Source organism: Oenanthe melanoleuca, chromosome 4, assembly GCF_029582105.1.
Source record: "Oenanthe melanoleuca isolate GR-GAL-2019-014 chromosome 4, OMel1.0, whole genome shotgun sequence".
NCBI classification, from domain to species: Eukaryota; Metazoa; Chordata; class Aves; order Passeriformes; family Muscicapidae; genus Oenanthe; species Oenanthe melanoleuca.
Window position 1 is genome coordinate 55611 of NC_079337.1, and position 25090 is coordinate 80700.

The 25090-nt window shown below is 54.7% G+C and overlaps 1 protein-coding gene and 1 long non-coding RNA gene across 2 annotated transcripts; both read right to left on the reverse strand.

Moving 5' to 3' along the window:
• Nucleotides 1-12082: 12082 nt before the first annotated feature.
• LOC130252233 (uncharacterized) lies at nucleotides 12083-15998 on the reverse strand. Its single transcript, XR_008840319.1, has 3 exons — nucleotides 15669-15998; nucleotides 15047-15116; nucleotides 12083-12596 (listed from the first exon to the last, which is right to left on the reverse strand). It is a non-coding gene; the product is annotated as an uncharacterized LOC130252233 (long non-coding RNA).
• A 1651-nt stretch (nucleotides 15999-17649) lies between these two features.
• Nucleotides 17650-24709, reverse strand: FGF5 (fibroblast growth factor 5). The gene is made up of 3 exons (XM_056490833.1): nucleotides 24397-24709; nucleotides 22145-22248; nucleotides 17650-19282 (listed from the first exon to the last, which is right to left on the reverse strand). Exons 1-3 carry the CDS (start codon nucleotides 24707-24709, stop codon nucleotides 18941-18943), a joined length of 759 nt encoding a protein of 252 aa, XP_056346808.1. The 3' UTR covers nucleotides 17650-18940.
• Between the last annotated feature and the right edge of the window lie 381 nt (nucleotides 24710-25090).

Below are 25090 nucleotides of genomic sequence, written 5' to 3' on the forward strand. Positions count from 1 at the left end.
CATTTCCATCTTGATTTGTTGCACCCAGCCTCCAGTGTCTGCTATGCAAGCTGGATTACAAATGAAAAGTTGCTGCTCTAGATAGTCTTCCAAAACAGCACTTGGGGATTTGGATAGAGAAAGCAAATTGTTTTATTGTTAAAGCATACATCTCGGTGTTAAGGAGAGCTCCCTTCTGTTTCTGAACTCCCCACATGTTCCGTGTGAGCCAGCACCAGTGCTTCACCACCATCTCCATGGCTCACCCCCAGCCTGGCACACCCGGCTGTGAAGACAGAGAACTGACACCAGCTGAGGGTAAAACCAGTCACTTCATACAGCTCTCGTATTCAAACAACTCTCACAACTGTGAGCAGGGTCAAGAATTTAGCAACTCCTTCAGGTGACAGACCTGTCACTGGTGTCCCGAGATTCCCACTGCTGTCTCTGGGCACTGCACAGGTTCAGCCTTCTGCAAGGCTCTCAGTATTAGGCAAAAACTCACTAACTCACAGGGAAAAAGACCTTGACTAAGAGCAGTTTTACAAGAAGGAAAAGGGAAGCACAGGGATCTAGCTGCCTATTTTTGTTTAGTATAGTAGAAACCCCTTGGGCAATTAAGTACAGGCACAGAGCACAGCATAAAGTTATACATTTAGCTGCCCAGTAAGGCAACCTGAGTTTGTCTTGTCAATAACCATACATTCTGCAACCTTTCAGAAGGCTGCTGTGGGTACTGCCCAGTAAATTTCCCTAAAGACCAAGTGCTGTGAAAGTCCATTGCCAGCATAGACACCTCCTAGCAGTCTGAAGCTCTTGCAGTGACCACCCGAGCACAAAGACTGGGCAGGTAAGTAGAAGCTTCCTGGCAATGACTCTCAAGAACCTGGATGACTGTTTGTAGGTTGGGTCATGCCTCCAGCTGACACAAGCCGGACTCAGGCCCCACATTGTTGCATTGTGAATTCACTTCGTCAGATCCGTGTGTCCTTCCTGCCTCAATGCAGGCTTGAGTTAACAAAAATGACCTAACAAAACCTTAGTTTTCATCTATTTCATGAGGATCATGCTCTGGTCTAAATCCCTGGTTACCAAGTTGAAGAAGCTCCGTGCATGGCTTTCCTCAGAACTGTTTAGCTGGATGCTCAAAGGCAATTCTGAGTAACAAGCTATTTTTCCCTACTTGCTGTACCCTATAGCAAAGAGCTCTTCAGGATGCCTCAGGAGCTCCTGGCAGCAATTGGGCTCAGAGGGCAGCCCGAGTCAAACTGCAACATTTGCTTGTTCGGCACTTGCCCAAAGACTGCAGAAAAGAAAAGTGTCCAGTGCAAACCCAGAGACATCCAAGGAGATTAAACGCCTCTCTTTCTGTCTCTGCAGAGCACTGGCGAGTAAACACTCTAAGTGGTGTCAGACAATGCGGTGCAGCTGTTGTTAGGAGAGGAAATGACTGAAGATAGGCCCTTGACTCGCACACCAAAATAGCAGCAGGGAGCAGGCAGGTCCGGAGGCGATTTCACGCCTGCAAGCGAGCTGCCCAGCCCTGCAGCACCAACAGGAACCTCTCTGCTCCCTCACCGAGGGCCTGCCAGCTCCGCTCCCTGGGCCCCATGCCTGCACATCCAGTAGCTGCAATTTACATAATCGCAATTTCAGTCCGCAAATACATCTGGGTCTCGCTGTGCCTCCTTTTCCCAACTGCCGCCTCTTGGAGCTCAAGCCTTCGCCCATTACTTCAAACACCTAGCGGAAAAAACTCAAACCATAATCCATACAGTTATTACACAAAAAAGCCAGGAACAATTCTCATGGTTTGGAAGATGGGGGGACTGAAGGTTTTTGTGTTGGGCTTCCTCCCCCTTTTGTTCTCCTTTGCTCTTTAAGAACAGCACATGCAAAACATTTGTGAAGCCAACACAGCTGTGGGGCCCGCTCACCAGACCAGGACTGTCTACTCAGTATCCTTTCTAGCTTTTTATAGATACAACTTAAAAACACCATGAAATTTATTTCCTGTAATAATGATCCCCAAATATTTTCTTTAAAACTGGACATTTCAGCAAAACTCTCCCAAGAATGTGGAATTATGCACTTGCATTGTGTTAGCACAGTCCTTCCCTCCCCACTTCCTTCACTGTGCCCCCTCAGACTCTCCCTGGTGTTTTATATCACCTGCCAAGATCTCTGGTGTGTGCAAAGCCAGGCTGGCACCACCACATCCTTGCAGACCTTGCTGGAAACTGGCACACCCCACGCTGGAGAAAGGCTCCAGTATACATCAAAAACATACAGGGTCAAGAGTTCCTCCCCAGATTTCCCTTTTTCCTATGGTAAATTCCTGGACAGATAACTTTATAGCTCATTTTCCTCTGTGTGCTCCAGGACACTCCTGGTCTCCATCTCTGCATCCTAGCCTCAGGAAGCCATTATCATGCCAACATTATTTTATGTTAATAAATGTAAGTCTCCTGTCCTGCATGCACAATCCATTCCAATACACTGGTACCATTTCCTCATACAGCACTTGCTGTTTTAAACAATTTACAGCCTTCCTTCCACAGCAGCACTCTCTCCCTGGAGCAGCCCCAAGGGATCCGCCTTTATAGCATTACAAATACAGCTTTCAGACCTCAGGTAAGCCTGGGCTGCAGTCTGGGGGGTTATCTAAATAAAAAAGAAAGGGTGGCAAATGTTTCCCAAGACCTTCTCTTCATATTTGACCAAAGAATCCGTTTTCCTAATAAAGCACGTGGTCACGGCTCACCCATGCGCTCGCCCCCAAAGGCTGAGGCTGCACACCCTCAGGAGGAGAAAGAAGCCCTTAGGGCAGTGCAGGGGCCTGGTGGAGCACACCTCCTGCCTCCTCCAATTCCTCCCCAACCCCGGCCCCTTGGGAGGCTGAAGCAGGGGGAAGTTGTCACTTTCTGCTGAGATTTACTTAACCCACTGATATTTAGGATCTGAGGTGGAAGACAATTTGTCATCTCGCTGCCTGTTTTTCTATTCTTACTGCCCCCTTGCTATAAATTCCCTCTGTACCAGTTTGGTGTGACAGTCGTGCCTGTGCCTGAGACATGGCAAAGGAAAACCACCTGGCAATAGCCGATCACTGAGCGCTGTATGTCAGAAACACCTGCTGAACGGAACAAGCAGACCTTGGCTCCCAAGACCACACTTGCACCCCCAAGGTTTGTGCCCTGACCCCTGTTTAGACGTGTGGCAGCTCTGACCCGCCTCTCTGTGCCTGGAGCCCCGGTGCTGTTCCTGGGCTGGAGGCCTGGAGCCCAGAGGCGAATGGTGGCACGTCTCCTGCAGCCCAGGAGCCCTGAGCTGGGCCCCCACTCACATGGGTAGGGCTCCTGCCCCCTGCTTACCCCACACAGCACTCAGTATTTGACCCTGCACCGCTCCTGTGGAACGCTGTACTCCCACCTGCGCTGGAGGCTGGACCTGCACACTGGATAGAAGAGAAGGAAATGGAGCACCAGGGCCAAGGAATGAGCAAATCTCACTGAAGGGGCACAGCCCGAGACACACCATCAACATCTCTAGCTTCTGGGTCTCAGCTGTGTTCAGAGCCAGAGGAAAGGAAATCAGCCACTGGGATGAAAAATGAATGACTCAACAAATACTAACAGATTTATCTAATTTCATGTGTCCAGTAAAAGGAAAAATTTGGTTTATTTTATCCCACCTTATTTTGACAAGTCTGTCAACACTAGTTCAGAATTATATGATAGACAATATTTTTATCTCAAATGCTGCCAGTTGAACAAAAAAACCTCCTACCATTGTTACAATTCCACAGAGAACAGAAGCTGCTTTGTGTGCAATCACCATCCCACTGCCACTGATGACCAAACACAGGAGTCTGTCCCTAAGATACTCGTGTCCAGCGATTCCTGCTGCTAAACAAAGCAGGAGCACTTACAAACAAGAAACCCCCTGGAGCAGAGCCTAGGGAAAAGCCTTCAGAGGCAGGCAGCTGATGCAAGTATTGACAGTCCCATGTCCATTCCAGCTGAGGTGAGTTCCAAAGGAAAGGAGAAGGGGCTGCAGTGGCACTGCTGTTTATGTTTGCCAATACATTCCCCCTCCATCTTGCTTTCCACAACATGCCTGGAACAATTAATTGAAGTGGGAGCAGAGTCAGTCACAACTAGTTACCAACCTCAATTGCAGGCTGACAGAAGCAGTCCCTGAGCACTGAAACCACAGTAGAAGCACCTCCAAGCTGACTAAATATCCCATTTGTATGAAGCACATCCAATCCTCTTTTTTAACTTTTATTTCGCAAATACTGCATGGGATGAAAGAATGTCAGGGCTGAACTCTCCAGAACAGATGCAGAACACATGTATTTGCATCAGTTTAAAGCAAGATTCCAGACACTAGAAAGCAATTGTGGTTTGGCAGTGGAGATCTCCCATTTTAATTAGCTCAGGGTACAAATAATTTCTAGAAAGCCTTCCTCATGATGGAGTAGGATTACTTCTGCTGGGACAGGTCTCCCAGGCAGATTTTCTTGTGGGGGAAACTGAAGAAGTAACAATCCCAACCCAACAGGCTTAGTCCACGCCAGCAGGCAAATTTGTAGCTAAGTGGGTGCCCTGAGCAACCAGGGTAGTGCCAGCAGCCACCTCAGAACCAGGTGCAGCCCGTGGAGCATGACCCACCTCAGGCAAAGCAGCACCACCTGTGCTTTGCAGGGATCCTCCCAGGCCTTACAGTTTTCTTGATCTGTCTTCTACAGATGTGCATTTCTTCCTAGCTCAGCTCAAGGGAAATTGAGTCAAGGTGGGACTAGCTTGGCTAGTGAGCAGTGGCCATTTCCTATCCACTAAGTATTGATATCACCCAATAGAAAATTTTTGTCCCTGTTGCAATTATTTCCCTCTTGAGTTTGCTTAGCTTTCATGGTCCCCATAAGTGACTGTTCTAGGGAACACACAGAATTATTCCACAACCAAAAACTTGCTCTTAATTAGAAAGGAAATGTAAGAAAGAAAGAATCAATATGCCTGATTGTGTCTCCCAACATATTAAACTCCAAAACATGTGATATTGCTCATTTGTCATGTCCTCAGCATCAGTGTTCAGGAACAGCCATTACTCAGAGTATCAGGACACAACATCACCATAGCAAACTAAAAGGCAGCACTCACCTTCGTAAAGGGAGGGCAACAAATAGCTAATGACATGCTGAGATGAAATGGTTGCATTTCCTTCAAGACCCAACTTCAGCTTACAGAAGACAAGGGAGAAATGCATGGACTGAACTCAGACTGACCAAAGCAACCCGAGAACACCAGCTGACACATCACCAAAGCCCCTGTGCTATGCAGCCCTCCCCAGGAACTAGGTTAGCTCCAGTGCCAGCCCCACCAGGAGGGCAGGAGCCCACCCTGGACAGGATCCTGCCCAGCTAGGACCTGTCCTGTCTCCTGCTATTTGCAGCACGTGCAGCAGAAGGCTCCTACACTCCAGTCCCTTCCTCATTTACAAGGTTTAAGCCATCAGCTCTACAAGGCAGCAAGTGTTCATCACAGCAGGTTCGGGATCAGCCTTGTCCAAAGGGCCAGCAGGAATTCTCCTGGAGCTAAGGGCCAGGAGCAGGCAGAGAGCAGCGTGCCTCCCCTAAGGCACATCTCCTGCCCATAAAGCAAGTGCTGCCTCGCCTGCCTCTGTAATCACACACAGAGATCCACTCTCACACACAACAAGACACTTCCCTCTGCACTGGTACTGGATGTGCAAAATCTCACTCCCTGAAACCAGAGCCATTCAGCACTCCTTGGAAAATGTTACTATTCATAGAATATTCACTAGCCACTGCTCTTTTGCCATAGTAAGGTTTCGTCCTTTCTCCATTGTTCATAGGTATTTTCCATAAAAAGCAAACTTCACTGCTCTGCATTTAATGGATAGATTCTAAGGGAAAAAGCTGAAAAGAAAAACAACATCCCTGGGAGTTAAATCAAAGGAAGGGATAGTTTTTCCAGCTGGGTTCTGGACGATGGAAGACAATCTGTCATTCTGAGGCCAGAAAATGTCTTTTACATACACCAGTCCCAGCAAACCTGCCCTGAGTTATAAGGTTTATTTTATAATAGTTTAAGTCTTATATTGTACTTGACTTCTGCTGCTAACAACCAAGACCTATGCAATAGCTATTAGTTAGAAAGCAGCACCTAGTTCATTTTATTATGCCAAAACACAATGTGCAGCCATAAATCCAAAACAGTCCTTCCCAGGTTGTTGTTTATTATTATTATCATTAGAGCAACACTAAAGTTTGCAAACTGTCACTGTAAGCAAGGAGTGTTCTTTAGGGACAGCTCTTCTGGAGAGCAAGCAAGGGCTGTAGAACATCTCCTGAGTGCAAACTCAGCCTGTGTTGTTCAGACATCACAGCTTATTTGGAAATCAAATGCTGGAAGTGCATTCCATGGGTCAGCCTCAGGCACTTGAGACAATATATATGACAGCAAAACGAAACAGGGGGTAAGGCCTCGTAGCTGATGGAACACGGAGCTTTCTCCATGCTGGAAAGGCTTTAGGAGAGGTGATGTGCCCTACAGTGCTCTGAAATGGTGAATGCTGTGCCTCAAGTCCCCTTCCTGCCAGTGTGCTCTGCACAGGGTGGAGGGGATGCTGAACTGCTTTGGAAAATCCCCCTCTGCCACACAGCCTTCTCAGATACTTCAGAGCCATCTCCTAATCAGCTTTTGCTGACAGGAGCTGTCCAATACTCCAAGTCCCACAGGGCAGGGAGCAGGTGACCTGAGCATTTCTTCAGCCTACTTTGGGCAGACAACTCCCAATTATTGGATCCAATGGCTGGATAAACTCATAGGAGGCACTCGTGCTCATTCTCCCCTATTTACAGGAGCCCTTTCTATGCAAACAGAGCAGATCAGGCAGGTGAGGACAAGGAGGTCCCAACTCACCCAAGCCACACTTCCAAGCAGTGTTTAACTTCCTACTGCGCCACTGGAGAGAACAGGTCCTTGTTTGTAACGCTGGAATTGCTGCCCCTGCCAGCCCGTGGGGCACAGGGCTGTGGAGCCTGCAGAGGCTCCTGTATCCCGCTGCAAAGGTGAGGAGTGACCCCTCAGAGCTTCCAGGGCTCCTGCCTGGGGCCCAGCTCTGGACCTGCCACGTTCCCACATGAACCTGGAGCACGCCTGTGACTGCCAGCGCAGGTGTGACCTGCACCTGGCAATGCGTTCCCTTTGTTCTGAGCATCACTGGACAGGAGCGCCCAGGTGCACATGGTGGTGTGAGGCTGTGGCACTGTCCCTGAGGAAAAGGCTCTCTGCTGCAGGTGCCCGGTGACTGCTGCACTCCAGTGAAATCGTACAAGGCTCAATTGCTTCCTGCAACACCTGAGCTCCCTTGCTCAGCTCAATTTCTAGTCCATGATGTAACTGGCCTCTACTAGACTGTCAAAACTCATTTTTCTAATGCCTCTGAAGGTCTAAATTATCTGGGGTTGGCTTTATGTCCTCTTACACCCAAACATAGCGCCACCTCCCATGCACTCTAAAGTCCTTGGGAGTTGAGCTCAGTTCCACTGAGCTACCCCAGAATCCAGTGTAATCCCTCTGACTTCTCTTGGAAAGCCAAGATATGCTTTATAGCCACCAAATTCTCTTTATCAACCTAAATCAGCACAGAGTTCAGCTCCAAATCCAGGAGCACATTTAGTGCTGCAAGAGATGCAAATAATCATTCTTGCAAACCAAATCTGAACCCCCACCCCAAACACTGGGATTTCTCTCTCATAACCAAGGACAGGAAGGAAGAACAAGTCAGAAAGAGTAAGAAAGGTGTCTCTGCTCGTGGCAGGGGGGTGGGACTCATGACTTCTACAGGTCCCCTCCAACCCCACCAACTCCATGACTCCAGTCTATGATTTTTAGACTTGGCTTCTATTTCCCAGGTTCATTGAAGCCATCACAATTAGTTTTGTCTGCCTCGGCCGGCTCCAACCGGCCAGAACACACTGGGACATTTCTGGAATTTCTGGACACTGCCAGGCCGTGTCCAGAGCTCACTGGCTCTGGCATCAATGGCATCCCCTCACACCAGCAGGGTGACTACATCAAGCAATTCTTTTTAACTCACCCGATGCTCACGAGCATAACCTGAATCCCACTGAAACAACTGCTTCTGAACCAACTTCTGCAGCACCCAAATTCAGCTGTACAGGAACACAGAGCCTGAATCGCCATTAAGGCCTGTCAGCAGGGACTGCACCCCACACGTGGGGAACAGCCAGCAGGGACCTGGTCTGTGTCTGGTGCGAGCAGCATCCTGAACAACAGCCCCACTCAAACATCAGCCTGAAGGGAAACCTGGCCATTCACCGTGTGCACTAAGAGCTTTCTAACTGACCTCAAACACAGCAACCGGTATTGAGCACTTAAAGAGCAAAAGGCTACTGCAGAGAGCAAATTCAAGACAGAGAGGCAAAACCGTGAGCCAGTCAACGGTGCACAACAAGAAAGTCATCTCTAAAAGTGTGAGTCCCACCACACACTGAAGACTCTGTTCTCAGTCTTTAGGACCAAAAACTGGAGAAAGGAAAGACATTGAGCACAAGCACCTGGCCATTATTTACAGCTGTTATGTCACTGAAACAATACAATTCATGTACTGCATGAAATATACTCAGGTCTCCTAACGTGAGCTTCACTTCCACAAATTACAGCAAAGAATGAAGAAATAAAAGACACTCTACATTGTCCATGTCATCCATATGCTTTTCTACATAGAGTCACAGCCAGTTCCATGGGGGAACATGCACTACAGGAAATCATGCCATTTTTAGGCATTTAACTCCATCCACAGTGCATGCACTGCTATTGAACGGGAATGATTTGTCTGTGCTATGTCACAGCTATGACTTAAAGAGATGGATCTCAGGGAGGGAGGTAAGCAATAATGCTATTAATTGGTCCTTTGTAAGTAACAGCTGATAAAAAGAAAAGCTACAAAGAACATCTGACCTGCCTTAGCCAGTTTTACCATTCTCTGCTTGCTTTCTTATCCCCTTCCTGCTGCTTTTCCCTTTTCTGCTTCATGATCCTGTAAGTGAAATATCAGAAATCAGTGTGCATCATAAAGTGGCAGCCAGCTGCCCCACACCTCGTTTTGGGGTCCAGAGGACTCTAGATCCCACAGACACACAATTAGAACTTGTTCCAGTCGCACTGGAAGCCACATCCAAGCTTACAGGGTCTCAGACACATCAGTGAGGCTGGGGTCTTCCTCTCTGGCCCATCACACCAAGCCCCTCCCAAAAGATCAGCACAGTTGCTGAGAGACTTGATTTGGGACATAAAAAAGGAGTTCCCAACTAGTGCATAATTTCCTAAGGCTTTTGTCAATACCAGTGCCAATACCCACAGGGCCTTTATCACCCTGAATAAACAAGTAATATTTAATGCATACCAGAGTAGAGGTTAGGGCTAGACAGGGTAAACATACACCTGTGTAAAGAAGTCAGGACCTGTCTGCCTGCCCAGTTCTTCTGGCCAGGAGACTTGTAGTGGCTTTCAGGTGAATGCCACCTCCTACAGCTCATTTCTCACACACACTTCTCCAGATCAGGAGGAGGATCTACCCCCCCAGCGTGCCAGAGAAGTGCAGCAAACACACAGGCACCTTAGAGAGCACAGAGCACAGCCAGGACCTCACCATGCCAGCACCACTCCTCTGCAGCCACCTAAAGCTGTACACAGCTGCCTGTGGCCCTGCTGCTGATACAGAGGGCAGTGTGCAGATTAAAACCCCCACAGCTCCACAGGGAATGCCTGCTCTCTATTGGCTCAATAGGTATACAGTAGAGAAAACCAAAAATGTCTCCTATGTGTCTTTGTGATCACAGCCAAAAGTAACTTCTGAACCACCAGGTGAAAATTCCTTTCCACATTGAAGTGTTTTAAGAAAACATTATGAGGTCTCCTGTAAACCAGCAAACTGCAGGAGAAACAGAGTTTGGACCATCTCCATATGAGCACTAAAGAGACACGCAGACCAACATCAGGGAAGCGCACAGATCACAGACATGCAACAGAGCAGCAGAAAAAAAAAACCAATAAACTGGAAAAATCTGCCCCAACAACCTTTCGAATTACTGCAAGTTTTAAGAAAAGCTGTTTTTGGGCTGTAAAAGTTTTATCCTGCTGCCCTTCGCACAGGCAGAAGCATCTCTCGCAGGCGCCGAGAGCCCCTCCCGGCTGGATGGCTCTGCCTCAGGCAGGGGCGACCCCAGCTGGAGAAACTGCAGCGCCTTCCCGGGGAGCTCGGAGACCGGCCAGACGGGAACGGAGGGAGCCGCGGGCTGCGGCTGCCAGAGCCTGCTTCACCTTTCCTCTAACGCCATGCTCGACACGTACAACGAGACAGAGAGGGCTCCCGTTTTCCAGGCTAAACCACCACAGCACAGTCCCATAATCCCTCAGCTCAGGCACAGATTCAGCCTTTTGTGTTGCATCCGTCCCCGAATACCCCAGGTAGAACAGTTCCCAGGGCGTGTGCCATGCAGCAGAAACTGTGACCCGTTTGAAGGACATGCAAAGCCTTGCCCACATCTGCTCTGGAACCACACGTGAAGCAGCATTTCCTCTGCCAGTTAGCCAGCCACAACAGAATAAGAAATGACCCCAGAAGAATGGAAGGGAATAACACTTCTATTTCAAGCAAAAGGTATATTAAAAAGCCTAATATCAACATATTTCTCGCTTTCAAGAAATCTCTCGTCAAATAATGTTTCTCACTTGGTTCCACCTGAGGTTTTCCTTCAAAAAAACACGTTTTGCTTCTCAGATCCATTTTGAAGCTGTTAAATTTATAATTTCACAGATACTCACAGAAACTCTTCCAACACAGTTTGCTGCTCCTCTCCCTGCCAGGGCCTGCAAGAAGTCACCGTTCAGTTCTTGTCCCACGCTTCCCAGTGACCTCGAGGAAAAAAAAAAGTACTTAGCACTTACTTAGAATGGTCTTACACGGGTTTTGTGTTCACCGTTGGGTTAAGGGTCCTATAGAAGGAGGCAATCCTCGGCCTGTTGGAGCCTGTCCTCTGGTCTGCTTGTACAAACCTTAAGCCACTCTTTGAGACTCAGCACTTCTGCAAATCTGCAATACATCAGCTGTTTCTCCAAAAGTAACTTTTACTACCGTGCGTTTTCTGTTACGTATCCAGAGCACTCTAAGGGCATATTTTACACCTCCACAAGCAGGGCCACAGCTCCCACGTACGCAAGAACATCACGTTTTCAGCACGCCAAAGGAAACTTGAACAGGTACAACACGTTATTCTCCAGAGAATACCTGAACAAATGAGCTCCTCCGCACTGCAACACCCGCCCGGCGGGACCCGGCCGCCACCAGGCCCAGAGACGAACACCTCGAGGGTCCTGCGGCGGCTTCCCCGCGCTTATCGTGCACCGGCTCCCGCGCACATCCGCGCTCCAGCGCCGGTCCCGCCACGGGCCTGGAACACAAACGCGTTAAAATTCGCCATTTGCCCCCACAAGCGGAAGGCGGCCGCGCAGCCCCTCAGCCGAGCCGGAAGGAGCGCGCGCCTTCCGCTTCCACCGCCCAAGTTTGCCGCCCTGCCTCCCCATTGGCTGCTGCCGCGCGCCGCTCCCTGCGCCGATTGGACAGTGGCACGCCAGGCCCCGCCCCTACAGGGGAGAGCGTGAGGGAGCGGGGCGGGGCGGGAAGGGGCGGGAGGCGGTGCCGGGGCGCAGCGAGAGGCGGAGCCGAGGCGAGGCGGGGCGTGAGGCGGGGCGTGAGGCGGGGCGTGAGGCGGGGCGTGAGGCGGAGCGGGAGGCGGAGCCGGGGCGGAGCCGGGGCGGAGCGAGAGGCGGGGCCGGAGGCGGAGCGGGAGGCTGGGCCGGGGGTGGGGGCGGTGCCGGGGGCGGTGCCGGGGGCGGAATGGCGGATCGGGGCCGCGCCCCGTGCTCTGCCCAGCACCGGAATTCCCAGGCCAGCCCGAGCCGCTGTCAGCCCTCAGTCCCCGCCCCTCCCGCGCCACACCGGGCCCGCCTCCCCCGGTCCCCAGCCCCATCTCCCCCCTCCTTTCAGCGACGGGGACCCTCCCAGCCCCATTCTGGGAGTCCATGCTTCTACGGGGTTGCTCTTCGCACTCGGAAAAATTTATTTTTCTTAAAAAGTTAGTGCCTAAACTCGCAGCTTGCAGCAGGTTTGTACCTGAGTTGCGGCAATAGGAGAATGAGGCAGCACCTGTGCTCACAACCCACACTGACAAAGTAACTCTCTAAAAGTAAGGTTTAGGCCCCTTAGAGGACGCCACGCCTCCCCACCGAAAAAAAAAAAAAAAAAACCTAAAAAATAAGTCTTTCGTTCCCATTTTTATTAATTTATTTTCATTAAGATGCTAGAAAAGCATATAATCTCTCTCGTGCGTTCCACCTGAGGGTTTCCTTCAAAATAACACTATTTCATTTCCAGCTTCATTGTAAAACTGTAGATCACCATCGCACAGGCACTGGTCGATATTCTTCCAGCACAATTTGCTGCTTCTCTGCCAGGCTGACAAGAATGTGTCCTTCGGTCCTTGTCCCACGCTTCCCAGGGACCTTGGGAAGAAAAAGTACAACTCAGAATCATTGCAGCCACAGCAGCCGCTCGCCTCCTCCATTGTCTCGCCGCGCCCCTCGACGGGCGCTACGGGCGGCGGGACCCGCGCTCGCTGTTCCCGGCACGGCGGGATCCGCGCGGCCGCCCCGGGAGCGCCCTGCAGTACCGGCTGCTTCCCACAGGGCGGCAGCACTGCGCGCGGGAGCTCTACTGCGCATGCTCGCAGCAGCTCCCGCCTCGCCCTCAATGGCCACGCGCTACACGGCGTCCCCGTGGTCAGTGCGCATGCGCGCCCTGCTGCCTGCAGTACCGAGTTCTGGTCGGCAGGGGTCCCCACCGAGCCCAGCGAGCCAGCGCGCATGCGCGGCGCCCCGCTGCAGTGCCGCAGCCTGACCGGCAGGCGGCAGCACTGAGAGGGGCGCCGGCGCTGGAAAGCGGCTCCGCACGGTTCCAGCGCCTCGGGCAGCCCAGCCCTGAAACTGCCGCCCCAAAAACTCTGCCAGCCCCCCAGGAACAGCAGGATCCTCCCGGGACGAGGCACATCCCCAGCAAACAGCCCCAGCGCGGCACAGCGGCACGTCTGGAGCTCGTGTGTGGAGCTGGAAGGGCTGCCGGAGGACGCAGCCCCCAGGCAGGCTGGCAGTGGCGGTGACAGCAGCCAATTCCCACTGGTGGCACAGCAGAGACACGGCAGTGCCCACGGGAGGTGCAGGTTCACCTCCAGCTCACTGTGATGCAGCATCACCTTCCACCACAGCCACAGCCCAGAGGGAAGTCTCAAGGGGGCATATGAAACCTCAGGATGCAACAAAATGCACCATCTGCCACCCTGATCCTGGTTCAGCTCAGAGCTGGGCCCAAACCCCACACCTTCAAGTAAATACTCACCTGACCTTGGTCAGTATTAAACACACCCCTAATTCTGACCCACAACACAGCCCCAGAGGTGTCCTGCCCAGGGCTGAGGGGAATCTGACATGATGTTAATAAATAACCTTTTCTGAGAGCAGCCATCACCCTGGTCCTTCAGGCTTCACAAGATTTTGTAGGGAACAGTCCTGAATTCTAGTCCTTGATCAACATTTCAAACAGGTTTTGTTAGAAAAATAGCAGACAGAACATCATACAACAACATTAAAATAACCCACAAGATTTTCCATGAATAACAGAAGTTTCTTTTTCCCCTCATCTGCCTGGGACTGTAGGACCAAACCTTTGCAGTCGAGACACGATGGAGTAGTTACTAAGGCTTAAACCTCACAAACATTGCTGTTTCTCAGAGAACTCTGCATGCCCTGCGCCTGGATTGGAAAATCCAAGATAAAAAAAGGTGATTTATCAGGCCAGACTCTCCTCTCAAGAGCCAGGAGCTCAGCAGGCAATGCAGACTTGGGGGACACCTGCCCAGGTGCACCAGTAAGGGACTCCCAAACCCTTCCTTAGGGCTGTGGGAGCACCCCCAGGGCCTGCAGGGTAATACTGTGACGTGGCACTCGGACACAGGACCCCACTCAGCATCCCTGGACACTGTCCTGCTGCTCCAGAACATCTACTCCTCGAAAAGCCACCCAAGGCACAAGTGGCCCCAGATCCCACCCCCTGGATGCTGGCTTTCACCACATCCCCACCCTGCCAGGGGAGGGGCAATCCACAGCTGGTCCCAGTGCCCAGCAAACCAGCTTAGGAGCAGCTGGCACCCTTCTGAGGCGAGTGGCAGAGCCACAGGAGATCTGTCCATCAGCCCTTGCAGGAGAGGCTCTGGGGGGGATTCAAAGTCCTTGCTGAATCATGTTATTCGGTGTAGCTACAAAGGATTCACAGCTCCAAATAAAGCTCACAACAGAGCTATCAGCGTGCAGGGAAAACCAAATGAAGAAGCTTCTCAGTGGCAAGATGCTCTCAGGGAAAAAAAAAAAAGAAATTCCAACCCTGCCTCTTGGCATAGGCTGGGATCCAAACTTGTGTCACTGCCAGAGACACATAACATCAAAGAACATGGAAAAGTTCGAGGGGAAAGTTACACACTGCCTTTAATATTCCACAACAGCACTATTTCTGCCAAATATATCAGGAGAGACTTGAACAACCCAGACCCTGAGCTCCACACATCCTGTCACTGTCCTCCAAGGGCTTCTTCCTCGCTGATGGGTTCCTACGGAGCAACACTGCAAATAACATGGGAACTGGGGAAGCCTACAGGGAACAGCAGCTGCACAGCTGCACAGGGGAGCAGAAGGGCAGCCCAGGCACTCTCTTGTGCTCTTTCAGTCCTTTCTGGGAAATGGGCTGGAAGATGATGTTGTGCAACAGCAGAGGTGAACACAGTTCCTCAGGAGAATGAGGGCTTGCTGTGGGAGCCTCCTTGTGATGAACACTGGCCACTCACAGGTACGTCCAAAACCACGAAACACAAGCTTCTTTCCCAAAGAGGACACAAGAGGTCACTTACCAGCCAACTCCTCTTTTTTAGGACCCGAGCAGCCCCTTCCTGGATGAACACCCCAAGTGCTGTGTCCCAGCTGTGGACCAAAAGACTCCCATTAATTGCCTTGGGCATGTTCAAGGCACTCAGAGCACCTTGCCTAGTCAAAGTTGTCCCTGCTCATGGCAGGAGAGTGGAATAGGATGGTCTTTAAGGTCCTTTTCAAGCAAAGCCATTCTGGATTCTACGACTCTATAAACATTCAATACTGCATATTTAAAAAAAAGAATAAAAAGGCATTAAAAATTAAAAAGGCATTAAAAAATTAAAATGGCACTAAAGAAAAAATTTTTTTAAAAATCAGGTTTTGCCTGAACTAGGAGCTTGAAACAGGATAGCACATGAGGTATGGCAATAGCTGAACTATGCAGCACACGTGTTCCTGGCCCACAGATGCTACCAAAGACACTTGACACATGCTACTAAATTACTGCATAATCATCTCACTATGGCAAAATAAGGGGAAAATTCCACGGGACAAGGAAGCTGCTCTGTGGCTCAACCATTCACCAACTATGCTGACAAAGTAAGTGCTATAAAAATGTTTTTTAGCTCCCTGTAGCAAGGTCTCCCCAAAATTACTACTTACGGTAGTTGCTGATTTATTTTCCTTAAAGAAAAGCACACGTGTGTTTGAAGACAACAAGCCAGGGAAACAGAGTGGAGCAAGGGCAAGAACAGGGACACGCCAGCCGGGGGGATTCCCTCTGTCCGTCCCTGTGTTGCCGGCCCCCGGGAGCAGGGCCCGCACACCTGCGGGGATCGGCCCCGCCGGAGCGGGGACACACACAGCCCCTGGGCACGGCTCCCAGAGAGCCCATCCTTCCGTCCCAGCAGCGCCCACCGCGGCCCCAGAGGCGCCAGTCCCAGCGCCGGGACCCTCGGAGCGCCGCCGCCGTGCAGCCTGCTCGGGCGGATCAGGCGTCCCGGGAAGGAGCAGCGCCGACACCGCACTGCTCGGGACCTGCTCGGCATTCCTGCCGGGACCAGCGAAGGGCTGCCTCTGGCCACCCGGGCCACCTCACAGCTCCGGACAGCTGTTTGTGCTAAATCCCCGCCTCTGGGCGGGCCGGGGGCACGCCAGCAGCCAGAGCTGCCAGGGCCGGGCTGGCCGGAGAGCCGCCCCCGGGCTGCTGCGACCCCGGCTCGGCAGCGCTTCTCCCGGAGCGCACAGCACAGCCCAGCCCAGCCCCGCGGCCGCCCCCTCCCCACCCACGGGCGGGGGCTGCGGGACCGGGATCCTCGGGGCTCCGTCCCGAGCTCCGCACACCCTGCCACGGTCACAGCCCCACCCCGGCTCTCCCGGAGATCCCTGGGGCGCGCTAAAGGACCCCTCAACCCATGGATTTGTTCATTTTTCTCTTCTCACCTGCCCAAACTCGGCAGGCTCCGTGCAAAATCCTCTCGCTCCTGGTGAAGGACGCTCCTTCCGAACTATGCATCCAGGACACACACAAATTCTTTTGGAGGCTCTGGAACAAGACACATCCCTGGCAGGGGTGACTGCAGGCAGGAAAAAGCACAAGAACACTTTTTGCCCTCTCAGAATGCGAATGAATGTCTCCAAAACCAGGGAGCTGGGGGACAGTGCCAGCTCACTGCACTCTGCTGTAGTCCCCGCATCCCCTTGCTCAGCTCCACGAGGATTTGCACCTCCTCTGAGGGCAGCAAGTGTCTGGAAATGAACTTGGGAATCCTCCTGAGCTTCTTTGGTTTCTGGCTTGTTCTCCCCAGCAGTACCTCTGAGGTGGCTGGAAAGGAAAACAGGAAAAGAGAAAAAACACCCCCAGAAAAATTCACTTAAATTTTAAAATTAAAAAACACATTGGCCATATTCTCAGGCCTTTAGTCCCCTGCTGCTACACAAGCCTAGTGAATTCCCTTGCAGAAGGATGTCTGACAGGAACGGGGAGTGTCTGCTGGATTCCCTGACCCTGATCTCCCTCCTGGGGCTACTCACTCCCTGGAATATGCCTCTCTTTGTTCCAGTAGCACGACTATGTGTTAAATATTACCACAACAGCAAAACAGCAGCTTCTGGTTTTCCCCCATAAGAGGTAAGTGTAAAAGAAGATGAAACCAGTACCTTTTTTCTTCCTCCGAGGGGTGCAGTGGCAGCAAGAGCAGCACATTTGCTCCTCCCTTACCTGCCTGGGGAGCTCCACACGTGCCTGGGCTGGGGCAGCAGCTGCAAAGGCTCTGATTGCGTTATCTCCCAGGGATGCACTGAGCACTCATCGCCTGGATTTTGTGCGTGCACAGTCAGACAGGCTGGCTGGAAGTGGTGGGGAGCCCAGGACACCCCTGTTCACCGGGCCCTGCCGTAACCCAGGCTCAAAGAGCCGCACCAGAGCAGCCCCTGGGGCACAGTTCTGGGGGTACAGCGGAGGGAGCACCCACATCCCCTCAGCTCTGCTCCACCCCAGCACCAGCATCCCGCTGGCCAGCCCCAACCCGACAGAAACGTGGAGCAGACAATTTAGCAGTGGTCCCGCTTTTCCCTCGGGGGAAGAAAGGAAGGCACAGACAAGTGAAGAGATGACACCATCAGGTTGTAAAATGGAACACAACTGTTTTATTCCAGCGTCCCCATCCATCCTCCTACGTGGAGCACACGCGTCCGACCAGGGGCTGCCAGAAGGGTGACAAAGGCAAAGAACCACGATTCCAATGGGAACAGCCATTCACACCACAATCAGATGCGGAGAGGAGGCTAATTATTGCTGCTGGACGCTGGAGGGGCTCAGGTCCTGAGGGCTCCTGCCAACCTGAGCCCACCTGGGCTCCGATTAAGGCTTCACCGGTGAGGTTCAATGCTACCAGTGCCTGTACAGCAGCACTGCTAAACACTGATTACAAACTCCATGTGCACAGCTACTCCACAGATCACACCACGACAGGGAAACATCTCAGCGTCAGGGCCCTGGGGCCTCCTGGGCAGGAAAAGCACTCCCCAAGGGACAAGCAGCTGGAACAGCATTTATTGCCACATCGCCACGCTCACTGTACAAGAGAAACCTTGCTCCCTGCCTCTGCAAATGTATCGAGAGTGAGAAAATAAATCAGCAGCAAAAACCATTGGACAAAGCCAGTGGGCACCTGGGGGCCACAGACTCCCTATCCTGTGGGGATACCTGTGGAGGGACTCCTCCAGGGAGCAGGAACGCCCCGGGACCAGGGCAGAGGTATTTTAAAGCAGGCATCAAATCCACATTTGGATGGACAGGAAGAGACTCGCTCCTGCAGCTGTCCAGGGAAGAACGAGAGAGACTACCATGAGCGGGCTGCAAACAGCCACCCTCCCCAAATCACATATCGTGACGCATTTGTCACAAAATATATACACACATCTATTATTGCCAACAAAGGGTTTGAAGACCACCTGGCACCGCAGGTAAGGCGACTGAAATTGCAGGGCTTGGTCTCTCTGTTTTATTTGTGGAAGGGAAGAGCTGGATTCTAAGAGAAGGGAAAGGGACAGACCTGGATACGTGGTGCCTGAGGTATGGTCGGAGGAAAAAGTGCAGCAAGAAGGAGATGCAAGAAAAACAAACAAAACCGCTTGGCTCCCAACATCTCTCTCCTATGAAAATGATTGTCAAAGGAGTCACTGGTGGAGATAAGAAAACATGTTGGCTGTAGAGGTACCTTTCTGGTTGTCCAGCAGCAGGAGGCTGGCCCGAGGAGCGTGCAGCGCTCGGCCCGAGCTGCTGACCCGGCACGTCCTGGGGTCGCCTCGCAGCGTGTGCGGCTCAGAGCGGGCCCCGCGCCCGGCACGGAGCTGGGCCGTGTCCCGTGCAGGGACACCCGGGTCCCCCGAAGGTTGCCCGGCGCCTCGGTGCCAGCATGCCCACGGCGGCTCTACCCGAAGCGGAACTTGAGGCGGTACCGGGCCGGGCCGGGGCTCCTGCGCGGCGGGGCGGGCGCCGGCCGGGGCCGGGCCTTGGCGGGCCGCTTGTCGGGCAGCGCCACGGTGAAGGCGAGCTCGGGCGGCGGCGGGCGGCCGAAGCGCGGCAGGAAGTGCGTGGACTCGTGCTGGGGCCGGGCGCGGGGGCTGCAGCCGCGCTTGGCCTTGCCGCGCTTGTTGAGCGCCACGTACCAGGCGCGGCCCGAGCGCGGGCTGCGGTGCACGGCCGAGGCGTACGTGTTGTAGCTGTTCTCCTGGAAGCGCTCCCGGAAATGGCAGTCCGCCGTGAACCGGGCCTGCGGGACACAGGGACACGCTGCTCACCGAGCCCGGGCACGGCCTGTCCCCCCGCCATTCCCAGAACCGGCCCCGAGGAGCGGCTGGAGCGCGGGGCGCCCACACCGAGGCTGCCAGGCGCCTCTCTGCTTGCAAAGCCCCGCTCAGCAGCTGCTTGCCGCCCGGGTTTGGGCTTTGCTGGCAGTAAAAGGGCTTGGCTGCCCCAGCAGTGCACTTCCCTCCTCTCCCCTCCAGCAGTGCCCTTCCCTTGTCTCCAAAAAAGCACCCCAAAGCAAAAGAGCGGAGCCTAGCGCTCCACCCATGTGCCCACAGCCCCGAGGCCCCCAGCTACAGCTTCCAGCAGCCCTTCCCAAATCCTCAGCCACGCTTCACCCCGATGGTGGCCGTGGTGCCCCGAAAGCTTCCCCAGCTCAGTTTCACAGCAACACCTCCAAACCACCGACAGGAAGATGCTGAACTCTCGCGCTCCAAAACCAGAGAACAAGACCCAACCCCCAGCAAGGCTTTGCAACCACAGTAAAAGAGTTCCAAAGCCCAAATTTAACCCAGGAAGTTGAGCCTCACAGCACAAGCGACAGAGCCCACAACCTGCCACGCACATTTTGCCTCACAGCACCTAAATTAGATCTTCCTTAGCTTGCTGCTTCCGAGGGACGTCACCTCCGTGACTCATTTTTGTTCTCCCCGTCTTCCATGCACCCTCTCCACTGTTTCCCCCAGGCCTCCACCTTCCCCAGCAGGGTTCTGGTGACCCTCAGTGCCCCCTGAAGCCCCAGTGCTCAGGCAGGACATCCACCCAGGGAGGGAAGCACATAACAGCTGCCTCGCCACGGTCCTGTCACACTTCCCCACGTCCCGGCCTCTCGGCTCATGGCTGCGCTGCTCCCATCGGGAAGAGCCACTTTCCCCACACAGGGCAGGTGGGGCAGCCACAGCACGAGGCTGGCATCGGCTCTGCTCTGCAGAGCTCCAGAGACCATCCCCAAGAGCAGTCCTGAAGTCACCTAAATCTCGAAACCCAGCTGAGCAGATTTGCCCCAGCGAGGAATGGCAGCTTTGTGGCAGCTCCTGGAAAGGCACAGTTACCTGGGCAAATCTGTCCCCTGGGGTCCGTGCTGGACAGGCACGGAATCCTCCCACCCGCTCCGTGCTAAAAATGGACAAACAGGAGAGCGAGGGTTTATCAACGAGGAAAAAGCCATCTGTGCACACAACTGATAATTGCTGGGATAACTGTCATTTTCCGAAGCTGCTGCCTCTAAAAATGAACCACTCAGTAATTTAATTAAGCTGGCATAAAAAAAAGAAAAGAAAAGAAAGAGGAGGAGAGCGCCTGTAAAACACCGAGCTGGGATGAAGCTGAGGCCAAGAGCGAGTTTTGAAGGAGCCCAGATTCTTGCAGGAATGGCTTGTGCCTGAGGTTCAGCACGAAGCCCCCGGCCTGACTCCCGTATCAAAGCCCTGCCCTGAGTGACGGGCACAGGACGTGCTTTGTGCTGCTCGGAGCTCATTAGGCCATGAAATAACTTCAATCCTGCCAGCGCAGGAAAGAACAACAGATGCCGGCTTTGCATTATTGGCATTGTTTAGTCCAACAATCTTTAGACGTTTGGGTCAAGTTTCTACAAATCTGTGGCTTTCACCAGAGCGGGGCATCGCGTGTCCTCACCCCTGCCCTGACCCTCCTGACTGAGGTACCTCTCTGGCCCTGCCCTTTGTGTGTCGACAATTAACCATGCACCAACGAGGCTTGATTTAATTTCTGCCTGTGCCAGGGCATAAATCACGGCTGCAGCTCAGATAAGAGGCCCATTGTACACCAGAAAGGAAGGCTCTGGAGGGTCCAGCGACCGCGCTCTGCCCGCTTCCCTCTCCTCTCCATCCTTTCCCTTTGCTCCGGCTCTGCCCCTCTGCTCTCACCTCCTGTTATCCTCCATGCAACCATTCCCCTTTTCCCCTAGACACCATTAATGCTCCTGCTTTATCTCCTAAAGTAAGCCAGCACGTGCTTGCCCTTTAAGCATCAATAGGCTTCAGGAGCAGCACTCCAACAAGGCTTAAAGGAGAGAGAGGGGAGTTCGTAAATCTCCCTGGCGGTGATCTGCAGTCTCGGGCAGTGCGAGTACAGCCGTGACATCGCTCTGGGACCGGGAGGCGTGTCTCAGAACTGCGGGGCAGGCAATCCCCTTTTCGCTTTCCCCAGCATCAGCCCGGACCAGGCTCCCTGGGAACCACCCCCAGGGACGAGATGTTGCCTTGAAAATGCCCTTCCTGGGGTGGCCTCTGTGCACACACCTTCCGAAGGCACTGCCTTTCCTGCAAGCACAGGAGGTCACTGTGTTTGCTTAAGTGACCTCTGGGACAGACGAGCACAAACAGGGAAGCAACATCCCGAGGCTGAAACAAGCAGCGAAATTAACTAAGGGATTAATTCGACACAAAGCTGCAAAAAGCATCGTGAGACCCGCGGGGAACCTCCTCCTTCGGGACACCATCCTGCAGAGCAGAGCGGGCAGGATTCTCCCGCTCCAGCTGCACAGCCAGCCCTCACCTGGAGCCTCCCCGGGCTGTGTCTCCGCGGGCACAGCCGGCGCCACGCGTGCCGCTCGCCGGGAGACATTTGGCTAAGCCCTTCTGCTCGATCTGCCGCGCACGGGGCTAAAAATAACCCAGCCCTGCTCCCAGCACAGGCTCTGCCGACGCCAGCGCCCGAGCGCGCAGAGAGGAGGAGGAAGGTGCTTGGGGACTCGGGCCCCGCCTGTCCCCTCCGTGTCTGCGGTGCCAGCCCGGCGAGCCCTGACGAGGAGGCGCCGCAAAGCCTTTAATAAACAACACATACTCGTAACGGGGGGTTTACTTACACTTGCATGGAGTTTTCCTTTTTTTGACATCGCTAAAAATTTGTTGCTGAAAACTCCTCGTATTCCTACAATCCCCTGAGACACAGCAAATATTTCCAAAATACCTAGGATGACAGAAATCCCAAAATAAATCACAGTTCTTTTCATATTGGTGTGACAGAGAAAAAAATAAATACAACTCAGTCTGACAGGTTTGCATTTCCTCTCCCACGTTCCTGCTCTTCAGCTGCCTGGCTCCACCCAGCTCCTACTCCATCCCTCTGCCTCACAGAGCAGCCTCCATGCACTCTAGGATGGATACAGGGTGGTGGCTGGGACTCCTCTTTTTTTATTGAAGCTCCGTTTTGGGGCACAGCTCCTGGCTGGGCAGTGGTAGACCAAGTCAACCCCCAAGGGTGGGAGAAGACCCGGTAGCTAGAGCAGCCTGCTGGGATCCGAGGTGCCACCCTCATCCCCAGACACTGAGCTCAGGAGGTCGGTGGCACACAGGCCAGCTGGGACTGGAGGTGCCACTGATGCACCCTCACTGATGCTCTCAGCAGGGCTTGGGGGACAGGGCACTGTGCAGCCCAGCCATGGAAAAAACGGGAGTTTCCTGAGCATGATGGGGCTTCTGGCCCCTGATGGGGCACGTAGGACCTGCAGCTCGTCTGACAGAAGAGCTGCAGCCTCCGAGCATCCCTCGGCAGCAGCACCGGCACATCACCTGTGGGGTACCTGGGGCAGAGGGCCGGCTGCCCCATCCCCTGCCAGCTGGAGCGGGCAGTGCCATGTCCCCAGCTCCCCCTGGCACCCCAGGGAGTGGCACTGACCCCCAGCTGCAGCCCCAGGGGCCCCGTGGCCCCAGCCCCAGAGGAAGGACCCGCAGAGCATCTCGCCAAAGGCCGTGGGATTAACATGCCAGGAGCAAACACAAGCCACGTTAAATCCCCCAAGGCTGGGTATCGGATCACCACTTCCCATGTTTATTTTAAGGAGGAAGCACATCCCCCTGAGGCACCCAAGTCCCAGCACCAAGGACCTGGGGGGCACTTTGGGGGTTATGGGCTGCCACACCCCCACCCCATGTGCCACAGGCCGTGAGGCTCTGCAGCCCCACTGCAGCAAGGCAGGTACCTTGTCCCACGCCTGGCTGTCCTCCAGGGCACCCCAAACCTCCTGCCTCTTGTGGGGTGGCCCTGTTTATGGGGGCTGCCCAGGGTCAGGCCCTATTTCCCAGGGGCCAAAGGTGGGGTTTCCCTGCCAAAGGCCAGCTTGTTCCTCACTGCAGCACCCCGGCACAGCCCCCTCAGCAGGGCCTGTCCCCAGCCAGCCTGGCCCTGCCCCGGCACGCGGAGCTGGTGTCGCTGTGGCCTTTCCGGGGGGATGGCTCAGGGTAAGGAGGAAGGAGCTGCACAGGATTCAGAGCTCTGCAGGACAGCTGTAGCACCAAACTCCTGCCGGCCCTCCCACAGCAGCCGTGCCATGGGTGCCCCGTGTCCCCACCCATCCCTCGTGCCTGCTGTGCCCACGGAGCCCCGAGAAGAGCTCCTGGGCTCCCAGCCCTCCTGCCCAGGGACTCCCCTCCCTCCTGGGCCACGGCACCGTCTGGGCCCCAAATTCTTTGGTCCCGGGCAGATGTGGCGGCTGCTCCCTGAACGCTCCCGACAGCTGAGCCCCTCACACTGCCAGGGTCACCTCGGGCCCGAGCCCTCGGGCTCCTGAAGGGATTTTTCATCCCCACCTGCCATTTCATTCTCTCTAGCAGGATATCATAGCAACTCCGACCAGAGGATAAGCCATGAGTTAGCACAGCTTTCTCTCAGGGGAACGTCAGCCTCAGTCCTATTTTTAAACCGAATATATCCTATCACTGTGCTGGGAGAATGAGAATGCAGAGAGAGTGATGGAAAAGTCCCACAGGGAAGGGACGGAAAAGGGGCAGCATCCTCTCCCCCAGGTGCCCGGCAAGGGGCTGTGGTGGGAGAGCAGAGCTCAGGCTCTCACAGCATCCCCGCGGGCGCACTCCCCGGGCCGGGGGAGCCCCCAGGAGCCGCTTCCCGGCGGGGGACGGGCAGCACTCACGGAGCCCGCAAACCACAGCCCCCCCCGGCACTCCGAACGCCCCTGCCCGGCCCGCCGGGGCCTCAGCTCGCCCCGGGGAGGGCGGCAGCAGCGAGGGGCTGTGCCCCCGCAGCGGGGATGGAAGCCCGCGGGGACAGGGATGCTCAGCCCCCAGCCCGCCGCCCCCCGCCCTCCCGGCCCCCACTCACTGAGCGGGCTCGCGTCGTGGGCGCCGTCCACGCGGCCGTCGGGGTGCAGCTGCAGGTGGAAGCCGATGCCCACCCGGCAGTAGAGGCGGCCCCGCCGCCGCTCCGGGCGGCTCCGCGGGAAGCGGCTCGGCCCAGCCGCCGCCGCCGGGGAGGAAGAGGAGGAGGAAGGCGCGGGGGCGTTGCGGCCCCGCTGAGCCCCGCCGGGCACCTGCTCCCGCCGGGCGCGGGCGGGCAGGGCGAGGAGGAGGAGGAGGAGGAGGAAGGACGGGCTCATGCTGCCGGCGGGCGGGAGGAGGGAGGGAGGGCGCCGCATCCCGCTCCGCTCCGAGCCCCGGAGGGGGGGACCGAGCTCGGGGGGAGCCGGGCCGCCCCTCCCCGCTATTTATAACCGGGCGGCGGCCCCGCACCTGTGCCCGGCCCCGCGCGCCCCCCTCCCGTTGCCCGCGGCAGATGCGGGGCTCGGGGCGCATCCATCTGGGAATTAACTCGTCCTCCTCGCCGGGACGAGGCCGCGGCGCTGCGGGACCCCGGGGACGGGCTCGGGTTGCAGCCCCCCGCCCGGGTTCGGGGGTGACACGGCAGCTGCTCGCCGGCCCAGCCCCGGGCAGGGGGCTCGGAGCAGCCCCCGAGCAGCACAGCCGCTCTCCCTCACTCACGGGCCCCGCTCGGCCGAGAGCGGCCCCGGGGGATAACG